This window comes from Oncorhynchus gorbuscha, linkage group LG18 (genome assembly GCF_021184085.1).
Source record: "Oncorhynchus gorbuscha isolate QuinsamMale2020 ecotype Even-year linkage group LG18, OgorEven_v1.0, whole genome shotgun sequence".
NCBI classification, from domain to species: Eukaryota; Metazoa; Chordata; class Actinopteri; order Salmoniformes; family Salmonidae; genus Oncorhynchus; species Oncorhynchus gorbuscha.
Genome location: NC_060190.1, coordinates 28,049,199 through 28,063,717, shown reverse-complemented (window position 1 = coordinate 28,063,717; position 14,519 = coordinate 28,049,199). Strand labels below are relative to the sequence as shown.

General features: G+C 41.8%; 1 protein-coding gene across 4 annotated transcripts in view; it reads left to right on the top strand.

Annotated features, from left to right (window-relative positions):
- Nucleotides 1–14,519, top strand: part of LOC124003382 (potassium voltage-gated channel subfamily KQT member 2-like) — an 84,841-nt gene that overhangs the window by 58,795 nt on the left and 11,527 nt on the right. For 2 of the 4 annotated variants that reach the window (XM_046311581.1, XM_046311579.1), the window contains exons 11-14: nt 4,019–4,278; nt 5,180–5,227; nt 13,752–13,860; nt 14,169–14,300. In XM_046311581.1, coding sequence (XP_046167537.1) covers nt 4,019–4,278; nt 5,180–5,227; nt 13,752–13,860; nt 14,169–14,300 — 549 coding nt within the window. The remainder of the gene's footprint in view (nt 1–4,018; nt 4,279–5,179; nt 5,228–13,751; nt 13,861–14,168; nt 14,301–14,519) is intronic. The other 2 variants (XM_046311583.1, XM_046311582.1) reach the window with 1 other exon arrangement.

Here is a 14,519-nt window from a genome sequence, read left to right as displayed (position 1 = left end):
CTTGAAATTGAGCTCAGGTGCATCCTGTTTCCATTGAACATCTTTGATGTTTCTACAACTTGCACAAACCTGTCTATATAATGTCCCACAGTTGACTGTGCATGTCAGAGCAAAACCCAAGCCATGAGGTCGAAGGAAGAGCTCCGAGATAGGATTGTGTCAAGGCACAGATTTGGGGAAGGGTACCAAAACAATTCTGCAGCATTGGAGGTCCCCAAAAACACAGTGGCCTCCATCATTCATAAATAGAAGAAGTTTGGAACCACCAAGACTCTTCCTAGAGCTGGCCGCCTTGCCAAACTGAGCAATCGGGGGAGAAGGGCCTTGGTCAGGGAGGTGACCAAGAATCCGATGGTCACTGACAGAGCTCCAGAGGTCCTCTGAGGAGATGGGAGAACCTTCCAGAAGGACAACCATCTTTGCAGCACTTCACCAATCAGGCCTTTATGGTAGAGTGGCCAGACGGAAGCCACTCCTCAGTAGAAGGCACATGAAAGCCTGCTTGTAGTTTGCCGTAAGGCGCCTAAAGGACTCTCAGACCATGAGAAACAAGGTTCTCTGGTCAGCTGAAACCAAGATTAAACTCTTTGGCCTGAATACCAAGCGTCACATCTGGAGGAAATCTGGCACCATTCCTATGGTGAAGCATGGTGGTGGCAGCATAATGCTGTGGGGATGTTTTTCAGCGACAGGGACGGGGAGAATAGTCAGGTTTGAGGAAATGATGAACAGGGTCAAAGTACAGAGCGATCCTTGACGAAAACCTGCTTCAGAGTGCTCAGGACCTCCAGATTGTGGCAAAGGTTCACCTTCCAACAGGAAAACAACCCTAAGAACACAGTCAAGTCGATGCAGGAGTGGTTTCTGGACAAGTCTCTGAATGTCCTTGAGTGGCCCAGCCAGAGCCTGGACTTGAACCCGATCTAAAATCTCTGGAGAGACCTGAAAATAGCTGTGCAGCGACACTCCCCATCCAACCTGACAGAGTTTGAGAGGATCTGCAGAGAAGAATGGGAGAAACTCCCATACTCAAGAAGACTTAAGGCTGTAATCGCTGCCACTGGTGCTTCAACAAAGGGACTGAATACTTATGGTAATGTGATATATATATATATATATATATATATATATATATATATATATATATATATATATATATATATATATATATATATATATATATATATATATATACAGTATTTTGTTTTTGTTTTATATATTTGTGATAATTGTGTGTAGATTGATGAGGGGAATAAACAATTTAATACATTTTAGAATAATGCTGTTACATAGCAAAATATAGAAAAAAATCAAGGGGTCTGAATACTTTCCGACTGCATTGTAGATGTTGAAATGTATATATGCAGAATGGTATGCTGACGTGTGTGATATAGATATGTATGCTGATATGTACGCTACCGTTCAAAAGTTTGGGGTCACTTAGAAATGTTGTTGTTTTTGAAAGAAAAGCACATTTTTTTAGGCGTACAGGCCCATTATCAAAACCATCACTCCTGTGTTCCAATGGCACATTGTATTAACTAATCCTAGTTTATAATTTTAAAAGGCTGACTGATCATTACAAAACCATTTTGCAATAATGTTAGCACACCTGAAAACTGTTGTACTCATTAAAAAAAACAATAAAACTGGCCTTCTTTAGACTAGTTGAGTATCTGGAGCATCAGCATTTGTGGGTTCAATTACAGGCTCAAAATGGCCAGAAGCAAAGTACTTTCTTCTGAAACTCGTTAGTCGATTCTTGTTCTGAGAAATGAAAGCTATTCCATGCGAGAAATTGCCAAGAAACTGAAGATCTCATACAATGCTGTGTACTTTTCCCTTCACAGAAGAGGGCAAACTGGCTTTAACCAGAATAGAAAGAGGTTTGGGAGGACAAATACATTTGAGTGTCTAGTTTGAGAAACAGACTCCTCACAAGTCCTCAACTGGCAGCTTCATTAAATAGTACCAGCAAAACACCAGTCTCAACATCAACAGTGAAGAGGTGACTCCGGGATGCTGGTCTTCTAGCCCTTTCACACGTACCATCACACGGGTGTGATCATTCTACAGTGGTCCCTGAAGCGTAAGATCACACCCGTGTTTGGAACACTCTTTAGAATGCTTGTTTAGAACGGCAGTTTCGAAGCAACAATCAGCGTTTGAGCTGGCCACACTTTTTTCAGAAACTATTTACACAAACACAGTCCTTACAAAGTTATGTCCAGAATGTCAGCAGTTTATTTTTGGAATCATTGTTCAGATATTCACAGAAGAAAATATAGCATAACACAATCATCCTAACCGGAAAAATGTAGGCTACATTTGTCCTAGCACTGAGGAAAGATTGACCCAACACAAGCAGTCATATTTTCTAACTCTCGGCTGACGTAAACTACAATATGAATTAGCTAATAGCAATTACTGTATATAATTAATCACATCACGGGTGAGTGAGCTCACCATTGATCTAAATAACTAGGTAAAACACTTTATAGAAATCGAAAGTAATCCGACGATTAGTTTCAGCGCGCAGCCATGCATTTTTTCCTCAAAGAAACCGAAGATAATAAGAGAAGACGAGATGAGTTTGGTCTGTTTACTGTTTATAGTATGCATGTTGAAGGGGTGTGTCATCTACCGTCGTTCACATCCCACCATTAATTTCCGGAAGTCCTCAAAAAAATTGTGAACTCTTACTCACCTCATTTTGTTATAACATCTTTGGTCAAACAGACGTGAATCCCAGAATGCATTGTATGTCAACAAACATGGCTACACAGCTGGAATTAGCTTAGCTCATCATAATCAGTACAACCTTCAAAAAGGTATTTTACACACATAATATGTGCCCATTACAATCTGTGCAAGAATCGGAATGCATGATTTGTCACCTAGAATTGAAAACATGTGAATAAAATCGTAAATACACAAATAATTACCACACAAAAATTTTCTGATAGTGATTTATTGATACAAGTAGCACGTGCCGGCAGTCAACCACGTAACCTCCCACTCTGCGCCATTCAGTGTTGTTGCAGCCATGATACTATGCCTTAGAGATGGGGGTGGAAATGCAGTTGTTGTTCAGTCACTGCATGGATATTAAATATGGGTTATGCATATTCAGTTTTTTGTCCTCTAGTAAAACAAGTTGTTGAACCAACTACCAGTACTGCAATAAAATAGATTAGAATCATGGTAGTCCTTGAGCTGTTTTTGTCTATCAATGATTTGTATTATGTTATGTTTTGTATGTTGTGTGGACCCCAGGAAGACTAGCTGCTGCATAAGCAACAGCTAATGGGGATCCTAATAAATAAACAAACAAACGTCTTTGCATACAAGGATTGTGTCCCAAATGGCACCCAAAATGCACTTCTTAGAAATTCGCAACATAGGGAATAGGGTGCTATTTGGGACACAAACAAGGACACAACAACACAGAGAGCCTGTGGGCTACCTACTGACACTAGTCCCTTTTTTTTTACCCATCAAATTTCTGACTAATGCTGCATGACGGCGTGGCGTCAATGACAACGTTATTTATGAGCGTGGTACAATGTTGTGCTCTGACCTTGTCCTCTCATGAACTCGTGGCCATGCTCATAAGTAGTGCACATACTTACTCAGGAGATTTAGTCATACGGTCACCAATATGTTGAGCTTGTGAGTGTGAAAAGGCCTGTGTAAGGTGTTTGTGTTTTAGACAAGTCCTATAAAATTAGATTTATTGAAAAGCATATTTTAACTGATTACTTACTGCCAAGTAATTAGAGTATCTTGTTGTGATACTCCGACAATATTCAGTTGGGGCTGAATGAATGCAATACCAAAACATTGTACAGCTAGTAAACCACTAAATTTTGCAACATCAATAGCATCTGATTACCATAACTGCAAGTTGGTAAATAAAGATCTGCATGAATACACAGAACAACACTGACTTGTATTGATTGAGTGGCAATCACATGACATCTCCTCTCAATGTCTCTTGATCCCCTGACCCCTCCAGTCAGAAGGTCAGCCTGAAGGAGCGTGTTTTCTCCAGTCCCCGGAGCTCAGGGACCAAAGGGAAAGGTTCACCCCAGGGCCCCAGTGGACAAGGCAGCCAGGGTCAAGGCCAAGGCCAACCCATTCACAGGTCCCCCAGCGCCGACAACAGCAATGAAGACAGCCCCAACAAAGTGCCCAAGAGCTGGAGTTTCGGAGAACGCAGCCGGGCACGTCAAGCCTTCCGCATGAAGGGTGCCGCCTCGCGCCAAAACTCGGAAGGTAGGAGCATCTTTACACAGTGTGTTTCTGTGGTACTTGATATGTTGAGTGTCCATCTAGCTTTTGAATGATGTGTTGTTCTGTGTGGCTTTAGTGTTGCAATGTCATCCAAGCGGCCGTCTTGGAAATGAGTTTGTTGTGTGGTGTGATGTGCTGTGCTGTGCTGTGAGAGTTCAAATTGCATGTTGTGCTATGTGCTGTATCCATTGTGGCCCTGTTCTTTCCCGGGTGTCACACTTTTTTTGTCTATTATCTGTGGTATCTTTGTTACCTTTCTGTTTGGTTCCTTTGAAACAGACTTGGAACAGTACAATTAGAGAAAGACATACAGTGTGGTGATCGTGTTCTGCTGATGTCGTTGACGTTTTTAAAGTTAGGTGACAGAGACAAGTTATAACAATGGTCATAATGCCACTTAATGCTATCATAAGGATTTGGTTGGCTACATTACTCTGACTATAGCAGGTTATAACAAACCTTTGAACTGATGATGACAGTGTAATAACGGCTGACCTATATATAGCTCTATAAAACAGTTTCATGGCGAACTCATGAGTTCTTATTACATGTCTTATAACAATCCTAGTGGTAGTATATTATGAGCATTGTCACCACCCCTTAAAGTATTTAGATGTTCAAGTTTTAAAGTGGTTAAGTGTTACTGTTAATTAAGCATAGATATTAATCATGAATTAAACAGCATGGCAGCATATGTTTGCCCTACACGAGGCAGTTCTGTTAAACATGTCCGGTCTGTTTTATGTGTCTGTGTTCATCCAATTGTTGCTCTTGATGGCGTTTTTCTCTGTACGTTGACAGAAAACAATCATTTGATGCACGCTAGGCAAAACGCAATCCTCATCGATTCCTTTTCGTTTCTCTATTTGACGGTGTGCTAAAGTGCTGATTGAGATGCAGGATGAAGAATTCAGGCAGAAGAGCTCACCAGGTCAGGCAAACCGAGATGCTTGTTTCAACATCCACGATCAACACACCGTTAAGCAATATATAAAGGGATTTATTACCTCATGTACAGATATGCTATCATGTTTTGTTTTTGGTTTGGTGTGCATTTTGGGCTGATTTCCCAGACACAGAAGCCCAGTCTCTGACTAAAAAGCATGCTCAATGAAGAATCTCCATTTTTAAAGTGTCTTCCAGTCCAGGATTAGGCTTGATCTGTGTCTGAGAACCCAGCCCATGTTTGGAATTGTTTTTATTTTATTTGTTCCATTTGGCAAACAGCTGTAAAGACGTTAGAATATAGTACAGGATAACGTCTATTTTTATTTGCTGGCAATGGCATCACCTTCCTGTTGTCTGTTTGATTTACTTTGTTTTTGAATATGATAACATCATCATAAACCATGTACTGTCAATACTAATCACCAGAACTCATGTGGGTAATCAGATTTAGACATATTCTTCTCATTTCTGTCCAAATTCTCCCAAAGTGTCTAAAATGTATTGTGTAGCTCAGTGGTTCCCAAACTTTTTATTGTCCCGTACCCCTTCAAACATTCAACCTCCAGCTGCGTACCTCCTCTAGCACCAGGGTCAGCGCACTCTCAAATGTTGTTTTTTGCCATCATTGTAAGCCTGCCACACACACACTATACGATACCTTTATTAAACATAAGAATGAGTGTGAGTTTTTGTCACAACCCGGCTCGTGAGAAGTGACAAAGACCTCTTATAGGACCAGAGCACAAATAATAATCAATAATTGTGCTCTTTATTTAACCATCTTACATTTAAAAAAATATTTGTTAATTGAAAATTGTGAATAACTCACCACAGGTTAATGAAAAGGGTGTGCTGGAAAGGATGCACATAACTTTGCATTGTTGGGTTGTATTGGAGAGAGTCTGTCTTAAATCATTTTTCACGCAGTTACATTTACATTTACATTTAAGTCATTTAGCAGACGCTCTTATCCAGAGCGACTTACAAATTGGTGCATTCACCTTATGACATCCAGTGGAACAGCCACTTTACAATAGTGCATCTAAATATTTTAAGGGGGGTGAGAAGGATTACTTTATCCTATCCTAGGTATTCCTTAAAGAGGTGGGGTTTCAGGTGTCTCCGGAAGGTGGTGATTGACTCCGCTGTCCTGGCGTCGTGAGGGAGTTTGTTCCACCATTGGGGAGCCAGAGCAGCGAACAGTTTTGACTGGGCTGAGCGGGAACTGAACTTCCTCAGTGGTAGGGAGGCGAGCAGGCCAGAGGTGGATGAACGCAGTGCCCTTATTTGGGTGTAGGGCCTGATCAGAGCCTGGAGGTACTGAGGTGCCGTTCCCCTCACAGCTCCGTAGGCAAGCACCATGGTCTTGTAGCGGATGCGAGCTTCAACTGGAAGCCAGTGGAGAGAGCGGAGGAGCGGGGTGACGTGAGAGAACTTGGGAAGGTTGAACACTAGACGGGCTGCGGCGTTCTGGATGAGTTGTAGGGGTTTAATGGCACAGGCAGGGAGCCCAGCCAACAGCGAGTTGCAGTAATCCAGACGGGAGATGACAAGTGCCTGGATTAGGACCTGCGCCGCTTCCTGTGTGAGGCAGGGTCGTACTCTGCGGATGTTGTAGAGCATGAACCTACAGGAACGGGCCACCGCCTTGATGTTAGTTGAGAACGACAGGGTGTTGTCCAGGATCACGCCAAGGTTCTTAGCGCTCTGGGAGGAGGACACAATGGAGTTGTCAACCGTGATGGCGAGATCATGGAACGGGCAGTCCTTCCCCGGGAGGAAGAGCAGCTCCATCTTGCCGAAGTTCAGCTTGAGGTGGTGATCCGTCATCCACACTGATATGTCTGCCAGACATGCAGAGATGCGATTCGCCACCTGGTCATCAGAAGGGGGAAAGGAGAAGATTAATTGTGTGTCATCTGCATAGCAATGATAGGAGAGACCATGTGAGGTTATGACAGAGCCAAGTGACTTGGTGTATAGCGAGAATAGGAGAGGGCCTAGAACAGAGCACAGTCTGTGCCTGTATTTAGTTTTCATGCAAGTGAGGGCCGAGAATCCACTCTCACATAGGTACGTGGTTGCAAAGGGCATCTGTGTCTTAACAGCACAATTCGCCAAGGCAGGATACTCTGAGTGCAGCCAAGTCCAGAAATCTGTCAGTGGCTTCTGATTAAATTCAATTTTCACAGAACAGCTTGTTGCAATTTTGATGAGGCTCTCTTGTTCAGATATCGGTAAGTGGACTGGAGGCAGGGCATGAAAGGGATAACAAATCCAGTTCTTTGTGTCATCCGTTTCAGGAAAGTACCTGTGTAATTGCGCACCCAACTCAATCAGGTGCTTCGCTATATCACATTTGACATTGTCCGTAAGCTTGAGCTCATTTGCACACAAAATGATGTAAACAATGATGTAAACATCTGTGTGTTGTCCTTGTTAGTGCAGACAGAGAAGAGCTCCAACTTCTTAATCATAGCCTCAATTTTGTCCCGCACATTGAATATAGTTGAGGAGAGTCCCTGTAATCCTAGATTCAGATCATTCAGGCAAGAAAAAATATCACCCAGATAGGCCAGTCGTGTGAGAAACTCATCATCATGCAAGCGGTCAGACAAGTGAAAGTTATGGTCAGTAAAGAAAACGTGTCAGTACTTTGCCCCTTGATAACCAGCACACTTCTGTATGTTGTAAAAGTATTACATGGTCGCTGCCCATATCATTGCAGAGTGCAGAAAATACACAAGAGTTTAGGGTCCTTGCTTTAACAAAGTTAACCATTTCACTGTAGTGTCAAACTTATTTCAAGCTGTCAGGCATTCCCTTGGCAGCAAGAGCCTCTCGGCGGATGCTGCAGTGTACCCAAGTGGCATCGGGAGCAACTGCTTGCACGCACGTTACCACTTCACTATGTCTCCTTGTCATATATTTCGCGCCATCAGTACAGATGCCAACACATCTTGACCACCAAAGTCCATTTGATGTCACAAAGCTGTCCAATATCCTCTCCTGTTGTCCTGGTTTCCAATGGTTTGCAGAAGAGGATGTCTTCCTTAATTAACCCCCCATAAACATAAAGGACATATACCAGGAGCTGTGCCAGGCCCGCCAAGTCTGTTGACTCATCCAGCTGTAATGCATATAATTCACTGGCTTATATGCAAAGCAGTAATTGTTTCAAAACATCTCCTGCCATGTCACTGATGCGTCGTGAAACAGTGTTGTTTGATGAAGATATTGTCTGTATAGTTTTTTGGGGCCTTTTCCCCCAGCAGTTTCCCAGCCATATCCACGGCAGCAGGAAGAATTAAGTCCTCCACAATAGCATGGGGCTTGCCTGTCTGTAATTGGTGCGTACTGGCGGCAGAGAAGTCAGACGCAGGAGAGCAAAAACTGTGTTTCCAACGGCGCAGTTTAATAATAAAAACCCACCGGAAACCAGAACAATCAATAAATGGGTACAAAACCCGACGCACACCAGACATAACGTGCACAAGCACTACAATAAACAATACCGGACAAGGACATGGGGGGGGGGACAGAGGTTTAAATGCACAACCTGTAATTGATGGAATTGAAACCAGGTGTGTGGGAAGATAAGACAAGACAAAACAAATGGAAAATGAAAGGTGGATCGGCATGGCTAGAAGACCGGTGACATCGACTGCCGAACGTCGCCCGAACAAGGAGAGGGACCGACTTCGGAGGAAATCGTGACAGTGTCCTAGCAGTGTCCTCCACTCAGTGTCCTCCACTCGGTAGCTCACCATATAAGACGCTTCTAGTCCCTTCTTATTAGTGGTATCTGTTGGATTTATACATATCTTACTACTCAAAATTTGTCTTAATTCTCGCTCAAAAAACTCCTGTGGCTTCGTTTTTCAAATTGGCATGTTTTGTTTCTAAATATCTGCGCAAGAGTGAAGGTTTCATCGAGTTGTGAGATAGTACTTCTACACATATAACACACTGTGCCTGAGGAAAGGCTCTACTTCGAATATAAGTGAACCCCAGAACAATGTAGTTGTTCGGTGCTTTCCGGGGTAATGGGGCAGTAGCTCTTCGGTGGCACCAGATTCACAACTTTCAGTGTCCATGCTAGCTGGGCTAACCAACATACAGTGGGGCAAAAAAGTATTTAGTCAGCCACCAATTGTGAAAGTTCTCCCACTTAAAAAGATGAGAGGCTTGTAATTTTCATCATAGGTACATTTCAACTATGACAGACAAAATGATTTTAAAAATCCAGAAAATCACATTGTAGGATTTTTAATGAATTAATTTGCAAATTATGGTGGAAAATAAGTATTCCCGCGAGACAGTAACAGTTAATTTGATTGGATGTTAATTATTTGACTAGGCTACCTGTATTTGACATTGTGTTGTTATTTCGGCTGAAAACTAGATGGCTTAATTTTATTTTTGGCAGTGAAACAAGGCTACTCAGGCGAGAGAAAAAAACTCACCCAAGTGTATAGATGGACTAAATGGACTGTTTGAAAATGTGAATAAAAATGCTAAAAAAAAAAAAAGTTTTTTGTTTAAAAAAATAAAATAATTGTGAATCACATTTTTACTTGGTGTACCCCTGATGTACCCCTGGGGGTTAGGGAATACCTGGTGTAGCTCAATAAAGTTACTTTATTTGTGCCCTGGTCCTATAAGAGCTCTTTGTCACTTCTCACGAGCCGGGTTGTGATAAAAACTCATACTCATTCTTCTGTTTAATAAAGGTATTGTATAGTGTGTGTGTGGCAGGCTTACAATGATGGTAAAAAACAAAATTTTAGAGTGCGCTGACCTTGGTGCTAGAGGTTGTACGCAGCTGGAGGTTGAATGTTTGAAGGGTTATGGGACTATAAAAGTTTGGGAACCATTGAGCTACACAATACATTTTAGACACTGGGAGGATTTGGACATGAAATGAGAGAAATCTGCCTAAATATGATTTCTCACATATGTTCTGGTGATCAACCAAATCAAAATAATGCTAAATGATGCTTAAAACAATTTTCTAAAGTTATTATATGGAGTTAAATTAGTGCCAAAAACCAAGTGTGCATGTAATCAGTGTTGTGCACTTATCAGTCTCTCATTGATTTCAGTCTCATGCCATTAGCTGATAACTGTTGCAAAATGATTTGGCTAAATTACAGCAATCATTTAGTAGCATGGTTAAGGTATCATCTCAACCTCAATAACAAGCCATAACTATCTGTCAGTTTATAGTAATGACTGTTACTGACCTCTGTTGATATGTCTGTTACGTCATGATAATTATTAGATTGGTAAAACAGCAATTCATTTTGGATTCCCAGACTAGTAAAAATAAAAATAAAAAAAAAAATTGATAGGACTCAAGTTAACTGTTACATTTCAGTTAGCCTGACATGATGCCTCTATAACACAACACGATCATGACAAATGATAGTGTCAAAATGATGACATAAAGCCTGTCATGATATGTCATTACCATTTTGCAAAGTGAAGTAACACTTACAAAGCGAGAACTGTGAGACATTTGAATCTGATTGTATGTTTCGACACTTCATAATGCCATCTGGGCTTACATGTAATGGGATACTGTAGCAGGCCTTATGCCACTTCTATGGCAGCCTTATGAAGGCATTATGATGCTGCATTTACTGATTTCCACTGCCTGTAACTCTAATGCAGCAACCAGTTGTGACTTGGGAGGAATCCTCAACTGCACACCTTTGGAAAACAAAAGATCTGACATGCTTACATGTTACAAAGTGCAGTTGTGAGAGACCTACTGATCATATATCACAAAACCTACAAATATGTTTCATAGTTGTAACACTATGCACATAATATGTTCAAGTATGTCACATTAGATTGATCCATCCTTTGGGGAAATGCTTTTGAATATACTGATGTGGCACTATTTGACTATTGTACAATATATCACATCTTGTCATGTCTGAGCATTGGAATGAATTCAAATCTGACAAATATACCAATGTGTATACTTCTAAATGAGTTGGCTGCTTCACAGAGTTGCTGCTTTAGCCTCATTACGATACTCTATCAGCTGGGTCATGTTCATATGAAGCCTTAGCTTACACGGCTTTGGAACCTTGTCTTCAGAGTGACATTTTAATTGAGTTTCCTTGGTAACTTATTTTAACATCCCGATGCAAATTTCCACAGCTTTGTCACTGGTTGCTGCATGACAGTGTAGGGGTTTCACTGTCAAATGACCATTGTGACAACATTCCTTTTCACAATTTTGCTTTAGAAACAAGTGACTGCAACTAGTATGAAAATCTTGGTAACACTTTCTGTGAATACCCTAATCATGAGGAAATGTAAGCGCCTATGTTTTGCATTATAATGGATTTTGCGTATTTCATAAGGGGTTATTAAATCCTGTTGCAGCAGTCCTTTCTTCTTCAGTCCATTCCACTAATTACTGTCCCAAACTACATTTGATGCCCATAATTTTTACTCATCACCCCACGATGCAGATCTGGCCAGTACCCCTGCTGTCCATATTGCATTGTATCTTCAGAGAGATTCTGTAATACATGACAAGATACCCACTGAGACAACTGAATATCACCACTGCCCTCGGGTTCTTTACATCATGATATTGTATATAATTTCCTAATAAGCCTGGTTTTTGGAGATTGTATTATGATTTCATCCCACAATTTAACCAGGTTTATTTTGTCTTTTCCTTCTCCTCTCCACCTCCTTTGCAGCAATTGAGGGGTTAATCAGTAAGAAAAAAAATCCCATGTCTGCTTGGGGGATGGCCACCAGATCAAAATGAATCAAAACAAGTGTTTATATGATTGAAGCAATATCATGCATGCCCAACTGTAGACCCATTCCATGAGCACAGTAATGGGTGGGCCCCATCATTTTCATAATAGCCCACTCCAACTAGAAGCAAGCAGCCCGAAAGCCATGCACTCAACTCTAAATGGCTGCCGCTGTTGCATTCTAACCTGCATGAAGGAAGCTGTCTGATCTGTCAGTTGGCCTTCGGCGCCCACTAAGGGTCTTTTAAGCACAGCACTATAGAACCGTGACACTAGATCCCCCTCCCCTAAAAATGGAAGCCATTTTGGGGAAGATGTGATGCAGTTTCACGGCTCTGTATTTTGGCATTAGGCGCACAATGTTTTTGTCTGTTGGAGTGAAACTGGGATAGGTCAATGCTGTGGCCCAAAATTATTGACACCTTCAGGCAAGTTCAAGCTCTTTATATGTCAATACAGATATCTACCTCAAATTTCTTGAGCTCAGAGTTCACATACTTGAGCTCATAGACATACTTGATTATGCTGGATACACATACTACATACACTAGATACACAGAAATAAAGATGAACAAAGCCTCTTGCACACCATAAACCATTATGGTCTTGAAAAGGGAGAAATCCTTACCATCTCGAATACAACACCAACATTGAAATATATAGGGCAAGATTTACTCAGCCTTGTCACCAGTCTGAACCTCTTATTTCTCTGATGCAAATTGCTGCCAACTTGAGTCTGGCCTTTAGATCCCAAAAATAGAAAAGCAACTATTACAATAATTGAAAGTTAAATGTCTGACTGCACAAGCCAATATCCAAACTCCTTCTCTGCTCCCCCCTGCCAGTCAAATTTACAATAAATCCAGTGACTCAGCCACACATAAAAAAAGTTTGATATTGAAAGGAGTATATTTTATGCCAAATATAATGAATTATATAGAGTAGGACCGGTTTACAGTGTTACTGTTTCCATTATTAAGTTTACTTTCAAGATATAGCTAGATATATTGATTGCGGAGTTAGCTGTCCTGCTATGGCTTGTATATAGATTCTTATTGAACATCCATGTTTTGTACTGTTACGTCTCTGCATTGAACCTCATATAGGCACATAGTCCCCCTTCTGCCATAATAGGAATTCAGCAGTTTGAAATACTGTAACAACTTTCTCTGTATCCCACTCTGAATAGGCCTACACCTTGAACTCAAGTGTCTCAAACTGCAGATTGACTAGGCTGTGGTCCACTGCAGTGGCCTGTCTGCTGACTGTCTCAGTGTCATGCACAACGATGCTAGCTGCTAGCGTAGCTTAAGATAAGAGCACACTGGCTTCGGCACGCCACGTCACGCCTCCGTATTTAATATTTTTGGGCCACAGTAGTCAGGTGAAGCCATTAACCTCAGAAACTGGTACCGCTATGTCCCCCCCCCCCCCCCACCCCACCTCTTTCCTTTTCCTTATCCTGCATCAGCCAATGAGATGAACCGACACTGCCATTAACCTGCCCGCGATTCGACGCCCAATCCCACACTGTAACCCTGGGCTGTGCAAGTTAATAGCCGTGCCTTCGCTTGGTTCCATGCAGACTGACATCCTTAAAGACTGAATGAGTCGAGGTTAGGGGAGAGTGCAGGTGACAGTTCAGTGTTTCCATCCGCCCCATGCCACAGGAACACGCTAACACCGAAGCTCTCGTGTGCTTGTTGTGTTTCGTAGAAGCCAGCCTCCCTGGAGAGGACATAGCAGACGACAATAAGAGCTGCCACTGTGAGTTTGTCCCTCAGGACCTAACTCCCGGACTCAAGGTCACTATCAGGTCCATTTGGTAAGCCAAGACAAGTTTTGTCTTTCAGAGTGTGTCTGGGTCAGGTCAATCTCTATCTCTCATTATCTGTATGATTTATTTTACCCAACGCTGGTATATTCAAGTTTGAGATATTCTTATCAACCTCCTGCTCTTCAATCTCAATCTGGGAAAATCGGTTTACACTGTTATACAGACATGTAAAAAGTTGAATTGAGATATCTCATGGCCCACATAGTTGTCCGCAACCCAATATAATGATCGATGAAATGTCCCATTAAAATATCCTATTGAGGTTGTGTTCATATCGCAAACGTCTCTCTCCTCAGCATTATGAGGTTCATGGTCTCCAAGAGGAAGTTCAAAGAGAGCCTGCGGCCGTACGACGTGATGGATGTCATAGAGCAGTATTCAGCCGGCCACTTGGACATGCTGGCCCGCATCAAAAATCTCCAGTCCAGGCAAGATACCCTCCCTCCTATTCTCTCTCTCTTATTCTCTATCTCACTCTGAGACCTGTATTGATTGCAGGGGTAATACTTGGTGGAAGCACCTTTTGAAACCATTGCAACTGTGAATCATTTTGAAAAGATTCTACCAACCTTCAAAGTGCATCAAAATTGCTCAAGCTCAGTATATTTAGTTGGGAATCATTGATGGACAGCAATATTCAAACCATG